This window comes from Plasmodium coatneyi, chromosome 11 (assembly GCF_001680005.1).
Source record: "Plasmodium coatneyi strain Hackeri chromosome 11, complete sequence".
In the NCBI taxonomy this organism is placed as follows: Eukaryota; Apicomplexa; class Aconoidasida; order Haemosporida; family Plasmodiidae; genus Plasmodium; species Plasmodium coatneyi.
Window position 1 is genome coordinate 2,561,818 of NC_033566.1, and position 18,750 is coordinate 2,580,567.

The 18,750-nt window shown below is 38.2% G+C and overlaps 2 protein-coding genes across 2 annotated transcripts; both read right to left on the minus strand.

Moving 5' to 3' along the window:
• Positions 1 to 4,311: 4,311 nt before the first annotated feature.
• PCOAH_00037110 (SICA antigen) lies at positions 4,312 to 10,320 on the minus strand (the record flags this gene model as incomplete). Its single annotated transcript, XM_020060502.1, has 8 exons — positions 4,312 to 4,773; positions 5,145 to 5,413; positions 5,653 to 5,709; positions 5,945 to 6,629; positions 6,862 to 6,965; positions 8,326 to 9,217; positions 9,366 to 10,106; positions 10,237 to 10,320. The coding sequence occupies 8 exons, from the start codon at positions 10,318 to 10,320 to the stop codon at positions 4,312 to 4,314; spliced, it is 3,294 nt and encodes a 1,097-aa protein (XP_019915655.1).
• A 3,180-nt stretch (positions 10,321 to 13,500) lies between these two features.
• PCOAH_00037120 (SICA antigen) lies at positions 13,501 to 17,429 on the minus strand (the record flags this gene model as incomplete). The annotated part of the gene is made up of 7 exons (XM_020060503.1): positions 13,501 to 13,959; positions 14,253 to 15,044; positions 15,225 to 15,331; positions 15,514 to 16,024; positions 16,180 to 16,274; positions 16,444 to 17,134; positions 17,379 to 17,429. The coding sequence occupies 7 exons, from the start codon at positions 17,427 to 17,429 to the stop codon at positions 13,501 to 13,503; spliced, it is 2,706 nt and encodes a 901-aa protein (XP_019915575.1).
• Positions 17,430 to 18,750: the final 1,321 nt, after the last annotated feature.

The following is an 18,750-nucleotide window of genomic DNA, read 5'->3' on the forward strand; positions in this document are numbered from 1 at the left end:
GCACTAGGGGCAACAGTAGGATTACCATTCATCACTTTCTTTTTATATAAGTTAACAATTAGAAAAAATATGAGTTTTGTACGTATATATATATACATGTACATATACATATATATGCCTATATATATGTATACATTTATTTACCTCTTTCCTTCCCTTTTAACCTTTCAGTATTCCCCACTAACCTCTTGGTTTGGTAATCACACCTTTGGAAACAGTTCAAGAAGGAGTAACACAAGAAAGAAGAGATCTATCATCCAACGTAACTTTGATGTATCCACAGAGAACAATTCAACATTCAATTCATTAATGGACAATTCAACAACAGACACTTCCACAATAGCGGACTCAACAGAAGAATCTACTATATATTGTGGTAGACCATCACCACCACCACCTGCCCGAAGAGGGAAGAATATTAGTTATGGAAGTATGTAAATACGTTCCCCTTCCCTTCCCGTTAATTAGAAATAGCGCGTAATGCTCCCTCTTCTTCCTTCTTTCTTCCTAACAATTATGAAGGAAGGTCTGCGTCGGATATTCCCCTTCCACCCCCAACGAAGCACCTTCCTCTTTCTTCCTTCTATCAGGAAGGAACAAGGAATTGTTCGGAAGTGGTTGTTGTTGTCCTTTGCCACCCCTTTTATTTCCAATATGGAAATAAATTCCAACTTGGAAATATATATTCCAACATGGAATGCATGGAAATATATGTTGTAAAAAGGGGGAGGGATGGGAAAAAGAATTTACACTTATGAAAGAATTTGCACAGTATATAAATTGCACCTTATTATGGTATTCACTTATATTTAGGTATTCACTTATGAAAGAATTTACACTTAATAAAGTTGCATTCTTTTTAAGTTGCACTGTATATAAGGTGTTAACTTTTTATTTATATGAACAATCATAATAAAGGAGCATGCGTGCGTGTGAACAAATACAAGCATGTAAGTATGGTAATGTGATATTACGAATATCTAAATACCACATGAGTACTGTTGTAAATGGGTAAATACCACATGAGTACTGTTGTAAATGGAGGAAATACCACATGAGTATTGTTGTAAATGGGTAAGAACAAAAATATATATAAAAGGAATGTGCATTTTTTTTTTAATTTCTCCTCTTTCCTCCTCTTTTTCCCTCTTCCTTTCTCATCTATTTTGTTCCTTTTTTTTTTTGCTTATGTATTTTGAACTTGCTTATATTATATTCATATAAAATAATTCGACACATACATACATATGTGTATATAATGTGTGTTATCTTTTTTTTTGAAAAATTAAACGAAATATATATTATTAATGAAGAAAAAAAAAAGTAAAAAATTCCACACACTTCCACCCCTACAAACATACACTTACCAATCATACAGTACAATCATCATAGAACAAACATAAACAAGCAGGCAGAAATAAAACACAACAAAAATTTTGCACATACAACACTTCCCCACATACTAAATACATAGATATATGAACAACAACCTCCCCCCTTTTTAAAAGAAGGAAAAGGAAGGAAGGGAGGAAGTTTATATATAATACATATAGATGTGCATACATAATAAAGATGGCTGATGAGGTAATACGCTTTATTCCTTATTTTAAAGGGGGGGCATTTGAATAATGTGTGTACATATAATAAGAACATGTAGCAGTTCTTATATATATGATGTAGCACATTCGAAATTAAGGAACACGTCAAAGTATATATTTTCTTTTGATTCTATTTATAGGAAGAGATTTTAAAGAAATTGCCATCACAGTTAGTGTATGATGATCTGCAGGGGCACACAAATGCATGCGGTTCCCTCCTAATTGAGGATCCCTCTGTCACAGGAATAAAAACTACTTTGCAGAGTAAATTGAAGGAACATCGAGGAATACAGGACTTTATCGATGGAATTGTAGAAACTTGGTGTTACATACATAAGACGAAGAATGTCCAAAATCCTACGGGTGATTGGTGTCATTGGTTCTATTTTTGGGTAGGAGATATAGTGTCTGACAATTTAGGGAAGGAGGTTAGTAAATTCCAGGAAGTTATGCATAATATCTATGAAGAACTGCAAAAATTGAAGGAACCGAAGGTGGACAAGAAGTGTAGTAATATATTTAGTAATATTGACAAGGGAACTTTCCACCATGCAAAAACCATATTCGATTTTTGGTATGACCATAGTGCCGTAAGAACCCTTTTAGAGAATAGCTGGTCTTTGGATGTTAGTAAATGTGAAAGTTACCTACAGCACGTCCGTGTAGCAAATGATAAAGTAAAATCACATTGTGGAAACCACGGAAATGATGATTACTGTACAAATTTTTGGAATGATCATAAACAACAAATTAATCAGCAACTACCAATGTTGCAATCTGAATTAGACGAACTAAAAGAAAAGGAACAGATTGCACAACAATCAGCAAAATCCAATCTAGACGAAGCTGTTCTTCAAGCAAATAAAGCTTCTTCTCTTTCTTCTGCTTTTGGTACCTTAGCACTAATGGAATTACCCGCATTGGCATATTTTCTATATAAAGTAAGTACAAATACAAATAACAGTACATAATCCTTCCTTCCCCCTGAAGGAGGAGAAGGAATGTTGTTTCCCTTCCTTTCCCTTCCTTTAACTTCCTCCTTCACCCTGCTTCCTGCTCCTTAGATCTTCACCCTTCCTTTCCTCCTTAGAATTCCTTCCTTTCCTTGCACGTTCCTCAGACCTCCTTCCCTAGACTTCCTTCCTTAGACTCTTCCTTCCTTAGACCCAACCACCTAACAACCCATCTACGACCAATCAACTAACAGGACCATAACAATTTTCCTTCCGCCAACCACCTGACACCACCATAACAACCTTCCATTCTACCGCCCCTAACAACCTTCCTTCCCTAAGGAAGCAACTTCCTTCCACCTTCGACCCACCTACGACCGCTAAATGCACCTTCATGCACACATCCCTTAACAATCTTCCTTCCACCCACCAACCACCCTAACAACCCACCTACCACCACCACTAACAACCTTCGTTCCACCTATCACCCCTAACAACTCACTTACCACCCTACCACTTTACCACCTAACAATCTTTCTTCCACCCTACCACCTAACACCCCTAACAACACCTTCCTTTCCACCAACCACCCATGACACGACCTTCCTTCCACCAACCAAAAACCATCTAGCAACCTTCCTTCCACCTACCACCACCCTAACAACCCGCTTACCACCCTCCTTTTCCTTCAGTATAAACCATGGTCTTCCTGGTTTGGTAACCACGCTTCTGGAAATGGGAGGAGCGGAAGAAGCAATAGAAGAAGAAGAAGATCAACTGGGCCTGACTTTGACACATTAACGGAAGGCACTTCAACAGAGAACGATTCCATATTGGGTTCGGCAGCAGCAAGTTCATTGGATAATTCCACAGTACGTTATACTGATGCGACATACACAAGATCGTCTACAAGACAGTCTACCGGGGGAGGAAAGGCAAGAACAAGAACAAAAAATAGTAGGCCAGGTCATCAGGGAAATATAGGTTACGGTCGTATGTAACAACATTGTATGTAAAACTTTGGAATGTTGAATGAGTGTGTGCCCCCTCCCTCAAGAGGAGGTACGCATAAATGACCATCATGAAGCTTATATGCAGTGTAGCAAAAAAAAAAAAAAAAAGAGACACTTTCTTCTTTTTTCCTGCATTCCTTTTCTTTCATTCCTTTTCTTTCATTCCTTTTCTTTCATTCCTTTTCTTTCATTCCTTTTCATTGCTTCCTTTTCATTCCTTCATTCCTTCTTTCCTTTTCATTCCTTCTTTCCTTTTCATTCCTTCTTTCCTTTTCATTCCTTCTTTCCTTTTCATTCCTTCTTTCCTTTTCATTCCTTCTTTCCTTCTTTCCGTTTCATTCCTTCCTTTTCATTCCTTCCTTTTCATTCCTTCCTTGTCATTCCTTCTTTTCATCATATTTCTTTCCCTTTTTTCCTTTCTTCCATGTGTTTGTTTGAATAAGCACATAAGGTAAGGAGGTATTTACAGACAGGGGCGCGCAAAAATCAAAAAGGTGCTGACCTTCTTTAAAGAAATATTCTTGTATTTTAAAAAAAAAAAAAAATTATTATTAAGTTAAAAAATTTTATAACAGAATGAATAAGCATTTTTTAATTCTTCAATCAAAAAAAAATTTTACCAAACAAATCAAAATTATGTGGGGAAGAAAATTTTTTCTTTTTACCCGGCTTATATTAATTACACATCAACGTGTAAACAAATTAATACACAATACAAAACAAAAAAAAAAAAGTATTTACTACACCCTAAAACCCGGAATCTGAACTTGGAACATATTCCTTAGCAAAACATTCCTTAGGAACGATGTCTTCCTCCCTAAATCCGGAATATGAACTTGGAACCTTTTCTTCTTTTATGAATTCCGATCCCATAAACTTTTGAACCAAAATTTCAAAAAAGTCCTCGTTTGTCGAATGCAAATGCCCTTTTTGACATTCGTCTAAGACTTCTAAATGAATATCAATAATCATGCGGCGACCAACACCACGACGAAGATCACGACGACGACCAGCAGCACGGCGGCCGGGACGTTCCCTTTTCCTCCTTCTATTTGGAGCAGATCTTGGTTGTTTTCGTTCTTTCACTATGCAATATTCACGTGGACCATCTTGGTCCACATGGTCCATAATTTGTTCCTGTAAGGATGGACCACGTACTTGATAAGCTCTTCTGTAACGTTTCCTTGTTTTACGAAGAATTCCAAAGTACTACAAAAAGAAAAAAAAAAAGAAAAGGGAAAAAATGTTTCTTTAATAAGAATGCGAAATGCTTGTTCACACGCAACAGTAAATGCTACATCAAACCCTAAAATGAGAAATCCTACACACACATCCCTAAAATGAGAAATCCTACATACACACAACCTAAAATGCAAAATCCTACATACACCCTAAAATGCGAAATCCTATACATACACATCCCTAAAATGCGGAACCTTAAACCTTTGTTTTTTTTTATTTTATTTTTTTTCTTCTCTTCTTCCAATATTAATTTTTTTTTCCTTCTTTTCTTTTCTTGTAATATGAATTTTTTTTTTCTTCCTTTCTTCTCTTTCTTTAGTTGAACTTTATTTTCTTACCTTCCAAAGGAGATAACTCGTGACGTAGATGGCAATGGTCACAGGAATTGTAGGAAGGTATGAAAGGAAGGAATCAATGGAAGTGATCCCTTCCTTCGTTCCGTGTGAAGATTTTAGTGCCTTTGATGAAGTTGGTGCTTTCCGTGGTATGGATGGTGGTGTTGTTTGTCCTGTTGTTTGAGGAGTTGAACCTTCCGCGGATGATGATTCAGCATTCCTAGTATCCTGTAGATCATCGTCGCCGGAACCAGCATAGTCAGGTTTTGCATCTGAGGGGTCAGTAGGGAAGAGAAGGTGTTCTTTTTAATGTACTCAGTGTTAATAACCTGAGCAGTATTCCGTGTACCATCATGCACACTTTTCTTAGGAAGTGTAATTCTTCTTTCTTTTTTTTTCCTTAGGTGCGCTTCCGTATATACTTTCTGCTTTGGAAGGTGGTACTCACGGTGTACACTTCACTGAGAGTATTGTTTATTTTTTTCTTATTCATTTCTCTTATGATTTTTACCTGTTACTTCTCCAGGGAGATTCTCAGCGGAATCCTTGGATGTCTCAGAATTCTGATCTGCTGTAGGAGGGGGGTAAAATTGAGTTATATTTATTATTATCAATAAGTACGACACCTGCAGTTGTTTTCAATATACGCTGTATATGTTCGTCATTCTCATCTGGTTCATTATTCTTGGAGGATGATGAGGTATCTCTGGTAATTGTGGTGCTTATGGTTGAAGTAAATCCATCAAGGAGGAGTTTAGTAGAAGAGAAAGTAACAGAGTCCAATTCCTGTGATTTACTTTTACCTGAACTTGCCTGATCGGTGTTTCCGGTTGGTTTCGTAGTTGCTGGTTTGGCAGCCTGTGGGCGTGGTGCTTCTGGTGGTTTGGTTGGACATATGTCATTTATTTCTTTCAGAGCTGGCTTTACTTTTGGATCCCCCTTCGTCGTTGGGTCCAGCATTTTACCCAACTTATTCTGTATATTAATTCTGTCTCCTTTACATTTTTCACCTTTCTTCTTATCCAACAGGCCTTCACTCACGCTTAGTGTGCAAGTTAGATTAGGTTCCCTATTACATTCAGCACAATTCAAACTTTTATTGTTCTTATCCTTACACCAAGTATCCTTATTTCCATTTCCTTTTTCAAATGCCTGTTGTATTATATCCTTCCCGATGGGGCAAGTTGAATGCTGTTCCAATTTGTCCGCATAAGCGTTTAGGAAGGCACATGCCATAGTTTGATAAAATATTCGGTTATTTTTCTTCTGGTTTAAGTAATAGTCCCGCTCATTTTCCTGAATACTGTATATATGTCTTAATCCTGTCACAATAAGGTTGCATGCCTTCTTCTCTGATTCTGTTGCTGTTTCACCTTTTGCTCTGGTGAAGTTCTTGCATGAAACTTCGATGTCTGTGCTTCCATTCTTCATAGCATTAGACAATTCTTTCAATACTTTTCCAACGTCCTTATCCCCCCAAAAGTTACACTGTGCAAAGGGAAAGTAGGAAGAGCGGGACATATATACATATATAAATATATATACATACATATACATATATATCGGTATATATATGCACACATATATATATATATACTTTAAGTACGTGCAAGCTTTACGGTTGTCTCTCCCCTCCCCTTTTTTTGTCATATGTAGAATGCACATGGTCCATTGACATGACGTTGAATACAGTGATCAAAAAATATTGTTCCCTTCTTACCCAGTTTTGTCTTCCACTCCCCACTCGAGGTACTCTGTCCTTAAACCAATGATGTGTTACACAATTTGCACGTGCACATAATTTACCCTGGTTACAGTCATCACCTACAAAAGGAAGGAACACAGAAGGAATCAGATTGAGTGAGTGGGAAGGAAGGGTGTCTGTATGAATGATTATTGGTAAGGTAGATGCCTTAATTCTCCTCTACCCTGCATTCATTCATCATTCCTCCTTTCATCTTCTCCTTTCCTTCAGCCTATCTTTTAACTTCCTCTTTCCTTTCCTCCTTCCTTTTACTTTTTTTGTTTTCTATTTCTTTCTTTTCTGCATGCAACCTTTTTAAGCGTGCACATGGGAAGATGCCCCTTGTCCTATTGACATCCGTGTTCGGTTCCTTTCCCCCCTTATCCAGTTTCCCCCTTCTCCATTACATCGGCCTTGTCCGGGTGGACCACCTTTTCAGTTCACCCCCTTTTCCGTTCCTTCCCCGTGTCCCGCTGACCGAGTTCCGGCTTGGGCGCCTGCAAGGAGTTCTTCCCCCTCAAGGGGCGCTACACGCCCTTTCTAAACTAATAATTGGTTTCTATTCCTGCGACGAGTTTATGCTTTAAACACGCCCTTCCTTTCAACATACCAGGCCATAATCCCTGAATCTAAATCTTCAAACCTAGACACTAAACCCTACATTCTGAAGCTTAAACACAAAATCCGACTCACTACAATTAAAACCCGAAATACAATACCTATAACCTGAAACATAAACCCTGAACCGCCATATCTAAACCCTAAACCCAAAATCCTCAATCCTAAATCATGCACCCTAAAGCCTAAATCCAGAATCTTAAATCCTGAACCGAAAACCCTGCGCCCTAAACCATGAACCCTAAAAGCTAAAGCCTAAGCCATAAATATTTCACCCTGAACTCTAAACCATTAACCCTGAACCACTAACCCTAAATCCTAAGCCCGAAAGCCAAAACCCTAAACCCTAAACCCTGAACCCTAAACCCTAAACCCTAAACCCTGAACCCTAAACCCTAAACCCTGAACCCTAAACCCTCAACCCTGAACCCCAAACCCTAAACCCTGAACCCTAAACCCTAAACCCAAAATCCAAAACCCAAAACCCAAAACCCAAAACCCAAAACACAAAACACAAAACCCAAAACACAAAACCCAAAACACAAAATCCAAAACACAAAACCCAAAACACAAAACCCAAAACCCTAAACCCTAAACCCTAAACCCTAAACCCTAAACCCTAAAACCCTGAACCCTGAACCCTAAACCCTGAACCCTAAACCCTGAACCATAACTTTACTTCCCCCTAGAAATGTCCTCTCTTTTCCCTTCCCTCCTCTTTCTTTCCACCGCCGCTCCTAAATATTGTTCATACTTTGTCATTTATTTATTCTTTTTTTTCTTTTTTTTTCTTTATTCTTTATATATTCTTTATGCACTTACCTTTCTGTTCTGGTCGTGATTGTGGTAGTAGTACTCTCAGTATTGGCATGTTTTGCGGCTTTAACTTTTTCAATTCCTTCTGATATACCTCCTGTATCACTCTCTCCACTTGTTGTATGATTTCCTGTGATATCTCCCCATCCTTCATACTTGGTATTTTATCACTCTTCCTTAATACCTCGACCTTATGCATTATTTCTTCCAGAGCACTCTTATCCAAAGTTACATCTTCTTCCACTATGTTCAGTACTTCATCGGCGTCCGCTTCTATTTCTAATTTCTTGAGGATTTGTTTATCCATATTCTCTTTCATACAACCTTGCTCTCCCTGTTCCTTTATTATGTGCAGTGGACTGTTCCCTGCCGTCACAGCCCTTAATGCTTTTTCTGGAACTTCGGGCCGTTTATAGTCATCTATCCATTCACTAACCTGCTGCCATATTAACCTTCCTCCCCATTTGAAATTCTTGACATTCACGTCCTTACATAATGTATTCCCCTGAAAATCCCCCTTACTTTTCCTGAAACCATTCCTTTTATTTATAACTTCTTGTGCAATCTCCCCCAACTTACAGTGCCTTCCTAACATTTTTAACATAGTTACTTTACCAAGTAGACATCTATAGTACGGTAGCAGTTCCTTTTCGTTCTCTGCTTCATCCGTCCTCGTTCTCCAATCGAAGTACCCTTTTTCGTCGTCCATTTCTCCTACCCACTTTTGCTCTAATCCATCCATCCAGAAGAATATTCTTAATACAATTTTGCATAGCTCTTTAGTATTATTGTGCACGCGCTGCAACGTGGAACAGTAGCCTTGATCATTCTTTCCATCCCTATCTATATTTTCCATCATGTCGTCGAACACTTTCTTCATGTCGTCCCATATTCCTTTCTATAAAATATATGACCATGAATACATATATGTACGTGTGTGCATACACCTTATTTCTTGCGCTTTCACTTATATACTTTGGATTATTTTTCATAACATTATTCTTACATTATCATTCAACGTCTTTTTTACACATAATATTTATTACACTTAACCCTTTCTTCATGGGATCACCATGTACCCATATCCATTTTATCAGGAAATCATCTTTGAACTTGATTTCCGGGGTGTCTGGTTGCACTATTTTCGGAGAATGTTTTTGTTGTCCATTCTCCGTATTTAGTTCTTCTTTGACTTGACTCAATACGTCCTGTGCCATGACGTCCTCAGTGCCACCACCTCGCGGCTGCTGATTCCCGGTACCATCAGTATTCCTCTCACACTTCTCACTGAATGATATTCCACTTCGCATTCTTATAATTTTTTCACCTATATGTATTTTATCCAAAATGTGCCCTAAAACACTCTTACCATTTACGTACATAGATTCAAATTCCCCATACTCACATTTGTTACAACCTTCCCCTCCACTCATGCCCTTGCACATTTCGAACACTCCATTAGAAGCCCCCGTTATAATTGTATCAGCTTCACAATTTATATTCATGTATATATGGAACCATACTCTCATTACAGTACAGCGTATGAAAGCTCTTATATTTTTATTCCATTCCTGCAATTTACTTTCACTCCTGTTTAGTTTTTCCATTATCCAAGAGTTCTTTAACAAGAAAATGCACCACTTCTTTTCTTCGCTTGTCATGTTTCTTCCTTCTGCTTCAATTACCTCGCACCCATCCTTTCCAATTCTTTCACCTTCACTGTCTACCCTACCCATTCCATTCATGAACTCGTCAATATATCTAGTCAATTCTTTCCATAGTTTTTCCTATGAATAAAAAATTCGGCATATATATTGTACAGTGGATTATATTCCCTATGTCATGTTCATTAGAGAATGTACGTACAAGCGACAACAAGAGTGTGCCCCCCAGAAAACAGGCATATTCCTTACATACCTCATCCTCCCGCTTCTTCTTCCCATTTGAATTATACCACTCATCCACCAATACCTCAAACTGCCCCTTCTTCCTTGAAGCCATTTCTTTTATCACATTATTCAATAATTTGCTTCACTTATCAATATATTATGAACAGTAATGTAATACAATAATACTACATTACATCATTACACTCCTTAAGTGCTATGCACATACATTGTACACAGAATGTACATTCATTCCTCACATCCTTTCATCCGAGAATATTTCTTTTTCCTACCTTTCTTCCGACAATATTTTTTTATTCCTTTTTTTTTTTTTTTTTTTTCCTTAAGATTTTTTTTCAAATTTCCTCATTTTACCTTCGTTCGCCGTCCTACAGAAGTTTCACACGCACAACCTAAGTTGCTAAACAATAGGCAATATTGTTGTTCCTAAACCGAGAATGACCTTATACTTACACCCGGAACCTCTACTCTCACATCCGGAACCTCCACTCTCACACCCGGAACCTATATTCTCACACCTATAACATTCACTCTAAAACCCTGAAACTTTATTTTAACTACCTGTATCCTACCCTAACACCCTTACAACCTTCATTCTAACTCCCCTAACCTTACTCCTACACATTTAACCCTACACTCACACCTTTAATCCTACTCTCACACCCTAAACCCTACTCTCACAGCCTAAAACCTACTGTCACACACTGAACCCTACTGTCACACCCTGAACTTGACTTTAACAACCTGGACCTTACTATAACAACCTGGACCCTACTTCAACCACTTGGACCCTACTATAGCAACCTGTATCCTATTCTTACACCCTGAACTTACAACCTAATACCCGGAACCCTACTTTCATACATTGAAACCTCACTCTAATACACGGAATCTTCATTCCAATACCCTGAACCTTCACTCTAATAACCTTAACCCTACTTTTACACCCGGAACCCTACTCCTACACCCTCAACCCTCTTTTTTTTCCTACACTTCTTTTTTTCTTTCTTTCTTACTCTCTCCTCTTTTTATTTTTTCTTTTTTCTTTTTTTTCAAAAATTTTTTCTACTTTTCTTCCATTTTTTTCTTCTTTTTCTTAGAAAAATAACTAAAGAAAAAAAAACTTGCATACAACCTTCCTTTCTCTCCTTCCATATGCACCTTCCATTCTTCCCTCACTTTTTTTTTTTTTTTCCTTCTTTTTTATATTCTCCTCTTTTTCTTTTTTCCTTTTACTCCTGCCTTATCTCTTTTTCCTTAACAAAAAGAATATTCACCCTAAGAAGCTAAACACCGGGCCATATTGTTATTCCATAACCTAGAAAAAAAATTTCTCCCTTGACCTTAACCCTGTTCCCACAACTTGAAGCCTCACTCTAATACACCGAACCTTCATTCCAACATCCCCAAACCACCATTCTAATACGCGGAACCTTCACTCTAACACCCTAAACCTCCATTTTAACACCCGGATCAACATCATTCTACAACGCCCAACAACATCATTCTACCACCCCTAACAACATCATTCTACCACCCCTAACAACATCATTCTACCACCCCTAACAACATCATTCTACCACCCCTAACAACATCATTCTACCACCCCTAACAACATCATTCTACCACCCCTAACAACATCATTCTACCACCCCTAACAACATCATTCTACCACCCCTAACAACATCATTCTACCACCCCTAACAACATCATTCTACCACCCCTAACAACATCATTCTACCACCCCTAACAACATCATTCTACCACCCCTAACAACATCATTCTACCACCCCTAACAACCTTCCTTCCACCAACGACCTCTAACAACATCATTCTACCACCCCTAACAACCTTCCTTCCACCAACGACCTCTAACAACCCATCTACCCACCAACCACTTAACAATCTTCCTTCAAGCAAGCACCCCTAACATGCCTTCCTTCCACTCTACCACCATCTCTAACAACTTTCGTTCCAGCAACCACCCCTAACTACCTTATTCCACCCCTAACAACTCTTACTTCCAGGCCTAATAACCCTAACAACCCATCTACCACCGACCACCCTTACAGCCTTCCCTTCCACCAACACACCTAACAACCCACCTACCACCTAACCACCTAACCATCTAACAACCCACCTACCACCGACCACTTAACAATCTTCCTTCAAGCAAGCACCCCTAACATGCCTTCCTTCCACCGCCCTAACAACCCACCTACCACCTTACCACCTAACAACATTCCTCGTTTAACCCTTCCTTACCTTCCTTTGTTTCAGTATAAACCATGGTCTCCCTGGTTTGGTAACCATTCTTCTGGAAATGGAGAAAGAAGGGGCACAAGAAGGAAGAGAAGATCAGCTGGACACGAATTCGACACATTAACAGAAGGCAGTTCAACAACATATTCCATACTAGACTCCACAACAGACAATTCCACAGTACGCTCTGCTGCATATACAAGACAGGCGACCAGAGAAGGAAGGGCATCCGCTAGAACAACAAATAGTAATACACTCGGCCGCCAGAATATAGGTTACGGTACGATTTAATATTAAATATATATCCGCCGGAAGAACATAAATGACCCTGAAATTTATGCTGTGTAAAGGGCGGAATGGAATTTCCATTTTTTTCACCCCCTTCTTTTTTTGCCTCATCTTTTTCTTTTTTTTCGGTCCCTTTCTATTTTGTTCTTCTTCTTTTTTTTCCTCATTTGTATTCTACGAATAACTCTGCTTTAAGGGAATGTACTCCCAAAAAGGGCCGCGGAACATAAAAAAAAAAAAAAACCGAGGGTGCTGACATTTTTAAAGAAATATTTATTTTCAAAACCAAAGAAAATTTATGAAGTTAAAAAATTTTATAACATAATGAATAAGCATTTTTTTAATTCTTCAATAAAAAAAGAAATTTATCCCAAACAAATCAAAATAAAGTAAAAAAAAAAAAAAAAAATTTTTTTTTTTTTCCCCGGCTTATATTGCTTACACATGAACGTGTAAACAATTTCATACACAACACAACAAAAAAAAAAAAAAAAAAAAGAAAAATATATTTAATACACCCTAAAACCCGGAATCTGAAACTAGGTACCTGTTCCTCAGGAATATCACCCCTAAACCCGCAATCTGAACATTGGAACCTGTTCCTTGGGAACACCTCCCCAAAGAGCAAAGTCGTCCTCCCTAAACCCGGAACCTGAACATTGAACCTGTTTCATAGGAACATCAAGCATTGAAACATGTTCCTTACGATCAAAGTCTTCCTTCCCTAAACCCGGAATCTGAAACTTGGGACCTGTTCCTTAGGAACACCAATTTCCGAAACAATGTCTTCTTCCATAAACCCGGAATCTGAACTTGGAACATCTTCCTTAGAAACATTTTCTTCCTCTATAAATTGGCTTCCCATAAATTCTTGAACCAAAATTTCAAAAAAGTCCTCCTTCGTCGAATGCAAATGCCCCTTTTGACATTCGTCTAAGACTTCTAAATGAATATCAATAATCATGCGGCGACGTACAGCACCACCACGAAGGCGATCGGCAGCACGTTTTTTCCTCCTTTTTATAGGCGTAGAACGAGGTTTGTGTTCCTTTACTAAATAATATTCATGTGGACCATCTGCCTGGTCGTCCACATGGTCAACAATCTGCTGTTCTAAGGAGGGAGCACGTACTTGATAAGCTCTTCTGTAACGCTTTCTTGTTTTACGAAGCATTCCAAAGTACTGAACAAAAGAAAAAAAAAAAAAAAGGGGGAGAAAATGTTTCTTTAATAGGGATGCGAAATGTTTGTTCACGCAAGAGTAATTACTACTTCAAAACACAGGTGTAAAATCCTACACACACACACCCTAAAATGCGAAATCCTACACCCCCCTACTCATTCATTCACCTTAATTTTTTCTTTTTTTACTTCTTTCCCTTTTTTTTTTTTTTTCTTATTTTCTTCTAATATTAAATTTTTTTTTTTTCTTACGGAAAAATTTTTTTTTTTTCTTCTTCTTCCTTCTTTTCTTACCTTCCAGAGTGAGTAGGTCATAATAGAAATACCAAGTACGGCAGGAGCAAGAGGGAGGTAAGGAAGGACGGGGTTGTCAATCTTGTTAATAAGTCGGGCAGCCTTAGGTGCTTTTAAAACAGCATTATCCCCTTCGCCAAAGCCAGCAGCAGAAGAACCAGGTGGAGGATCTGGGGTAGCTGGTGTTGGCTCTGGACATATGTTATTTATTTCAGTCAGAGCTTGCTTTACTTCCGACTTTTTGCTCTCATCATTGTCGAGCATTCCTTGTACTTTGTCTTTTATATCGTGATTCCCTTTATTCTTGCAACTGCTACTCGTGAACCAAAGACTTGCATCCACGCTTAGTGTGCAACTTAGATTAGGTTTCCTTGTACATTCGACACAATCAATACCACCCTTACTTTCATCCACACACCATACATCCCTCTTTTTATTTCCTTCCTCAAACATTTTTCTTATTTTTTCTTCTGTAATACCACAGGAAGTTCCTTTCTCTTCCAATCTATCTGCATAAGAATTTAGGAGAATGCATCCTATGGTTTGATCAAATATTCGGTTATTTTTCTTCTGATTTCCGTACCTCTGTGTCTCATCTTCCTGAATGATGTATATATACTCTAAGCCTCTCGTGATGTATTGACATGCCTTTTTTCCTGGATCTGTTACTCCGTTATCACCTGCTCCTGTAAACTTCTCACATAGATCGCCATCTGTTTTACTTTCATTTCTCATAGCCTCAGACAATTTTTTTAATACTCTTCCGACGTCGCCAACCCCCCAAAATACACACTGTACAAATGGGAAAAAAAAAAGAAAGAAGGAAGGAAGGAATGGGACATATATATGCACTTTATAGACATGCGCATAAGATTCATAGCTATTCCTTTTCTTTCTGTATTATATATAAAGGATATACTATTTATTACAGTGATCTAAAATGCAGTGAACAATATATTGTTCCATTCTTACCCAGTCCCGTCTTCCTGTCCCTTGATTAGTTAATCTGTCCCTAAACCAATTAATTGTTACGCATTTTGTACGTTCACATAGGTCCTTTTCCTTGCTACAGTCTTTACCTATAGAGAGGAGAGAGAAAGAAATCGAGTGAAGGAATAGTGGAATGTATGGGTAGTAATTGAATGTGATGGTAGTGATGGTGCTGGAAGGGGTCTTAGGGGTGGAGGAAAGGAAGGTTGTTAGGGTGGTGGTGTCGCTTTCGCAGACTCCTTAGTCTGTGTTTAGCATATTTTTTCCTTACATATTTCTTCCATAGTTTTTTTTATTTGTTGATTCTGGTCCAGCATTTCCTTTACTTTTTTTTCTATCTTATCTGAGCCTATTACGCAATCTTTATAGTCTTCCTTTGAGCACACTTCACAATTATTGTCACCCTTACATTCATTTGTTTCTTTCTTAATTTTTGTACTTTTGCTGAAGGCCTGGGTTATGCCCTTCTGCACGGAGCATCCATCCTTGAATTTATCTTTGAGGAGGTCTGCATAAGCATTCATTACTACGCATAGCATAGTTTGCTTAAATAATTGGTTATTCACTTCTTGGTTTTCCTGGGACCCATCTTCGTCCTTTGGAATCTTGTATATATGGTGGAGCCCCCTGACAATAAGCCTGCATGCTTCCATTTCTGCAAATGTCACTACTTTACCGTTCCATTGGTCGCCATAGCAATAATTGTCTACCTTTTCGTTTTTTTTAGGTATGGCTTCGGCGAGTTCCTTAACACTGGTTTGGATGTCTTGCCACATGTCAGTCTACAAAATAGGAAAGGGGGATAGATGCATGTATATATATATGTAATTAACAACTACGTAAAGTTCTTATTTTTCACTTTTCCCCCAACATTTATATACATTCTGCTATGTTCATTGTGCACAGTTAAGTTCTAGTGGTGAAAGTAGCTCCTAACATAGTCATCCTTCTTGTCTGGTCTGTGCTGCATCCATTTCTTTGCTACACATTTTGCACGTGCACATAATTCACCCTTTTTGCTACAGTCCTCATCTACAAAGGAAGAAGAACAGAGGATGGTGGATGGTTATCCACCCTTTCTCCCACCCTCCTTGAGGCAGTGGTAGGTGGGTTGTTAGGTGGGTGGTGTGACCACCCTCACTGTTGTTGTTGTTGTTCACAATTTATTTGGTTATAAGAGTAATGCCTTGATAGGATTTACCTGGTGGAGATGGTGGTGGTTGTTGTTGTGCTAATTCCTCCTCAACCTCTTTAACTATTTCCTTCGCTTGCCTCACTTCTTCCAAAAATTTATTAGCTTTATCCTGCACTTCGGGACTTAGTCCTTTGTGTTCTCCCTTTGGAAACGTACTACTTCTCTGGTCATCAGACCTGCTTCCTCCATTACATGCACTTTTGTTACTTATTTGCCCCATTGTGCTTATAATGCCCCGATCCCTAAACCATTTATAAATCTCCCTGTAACCAACTCCGTCCTCCTTTTCGTTCACTGAGAACTTACCTGTATATATGCATTCCTCAGGTTTCATTAAAAAAAAAGCCTCCAAATTAGTTATTGCTGTGAATACATAATTAATATTCTGCTCATTTATATAATACCTTGACATATATAATAATAACCACAAGTTTATTAGATCACATCGAGCGTCCTCCGACCCGATCTCGCGCACATTTACCTCCTGCCCATTCAATTTATACATGCTGTCTTTATTTGTTACTTTAACCAAATTCCTCATAAGAATTTTACAAAAACATTCGTGAAGGCCATGGTCGACGCCGTGACCTTGTACGACGTCTTCGCAAACAGCTGTAAAACCACCGTTCTCGTCGTCTGCAGTTAGTTGCCTGTTGAATTCTTGAAATAGACCATACACATCACCCTTACCTATACCCTGAAAGTAGGAATGAAAAAGTAGAACATGTGTATATATTCCTTTTTATATATATACTTATGTCTAACACCCCTAACACCACCTTCCTTCCAGCAACCACTTAGCATCAAGCACTACTTTGTACATAAAGTGGAATTCTTGTTCCATTTCCCATGGAATTTGCATGTAGAAAAAGTACAATTTCCTATTTCTCTCCCCCCCCTTTTCGCCCCCTTTTGAAAATTAGAAATCAAATGACATTTACCCATTTTCTCCTAAAGAATGTGTCCACGTTATCGTCCACTGGATCGACCATTTTCTCGTCTAATTGAGAGGTGGTGTGCCTGCAGGAATGCAAGTAAATGATATGCAATTCATGTGCTTCGAAAGATGATGATGAAAACAGCGTTGGTACGTTTTTGTTCCTTTTTCATTCAAACATGCTCAATCACTATCACCCTTACAATCAACCTTACTTGTTGATGTGATAATGTTGAGGGTTTGTAGATTGGGTCTTTTACTTTGTTATTTTTGTTTTTTAAATTTCTTCCTGTGTAATTTTTTTCCTTCTATTTCATTCTCTCCCCTTAGGTCTCTTAATTTCTATATTACCTTTTAAAAAAAAGAAAAAAAGAAGAAAATATTCACACTTTTCTTCTTATTTTTTTTTCTTTCTTCTTATCAGAAAGAAGACGTAATCTTTCCTCCATACCATATGCTCTGCATTTCTTTCTAAAAAGAAGAAAAAAAAAGGAACAATTAAACACTTGTTTTTTTTTCTTTCCTATTCTCCTTTTTTTCTTTCCTTCCTTAAAAAAAAAAAAATGTGAGCAACCTTCCTTCCACAACACCTAACCCTTTTATTCTACCACTCCTAACAACATTCCTTCCACACCCATAACTCTTCATTCTAACACCCTTAGTAACCTCCCTTTAACCCCTACACCTTACCCCCACACCACTAACACACCTTCATTCTAATACACGTAGGAACCTCGCTTCCACTAACCACCCCTAACTGTATCATCCTACACACTTTCCATCTTTCTTTTTTTTTTTTTTTTTTTTTTCTTCCTTAAAAAAAAAAAATTGTGGGCAATCTTCCTTCCACCCCTAACACACAAATTTGGACACCTTATACCCTTCCTTCTACCCGTAACAAACTTCCTTTCACCACGCTTACACCCTTCCTTCCACCCTTAATCCATCATTCTAATACACTTAACCCTTTCATTCTACCACCCCTCACACCCTAAACTTTAACAGCCATAAGCATTCATTCTAATACACCTAAGAACCTCCCTTGCACCCCTACACCTTACCCCCGCACCCCTAACACACCTTCATTCTAATACCCCTAGGAACCTCCCTTCCACCTACGACTCCTAAGTGCACCATGGTGCACACTTCCTTCCACATACTTCCTTTCTATCTTTCATCTATTTCTTTCTTTTTTTTTTTTTTTTTTTCTTCCTTTTCTTTCTTCCTCTAGGCCCTCCTGCAGACTTATTAACTTCCACCGAGCATATAACTACTTTCCTTCCATCCTCGACTCATATACTACCCGAAAGTGCACCATCCTTCACATTTTCCTACCTTCCTTTTTATTTTCTTCTTCTTCTTTTCTTTACTTCCTT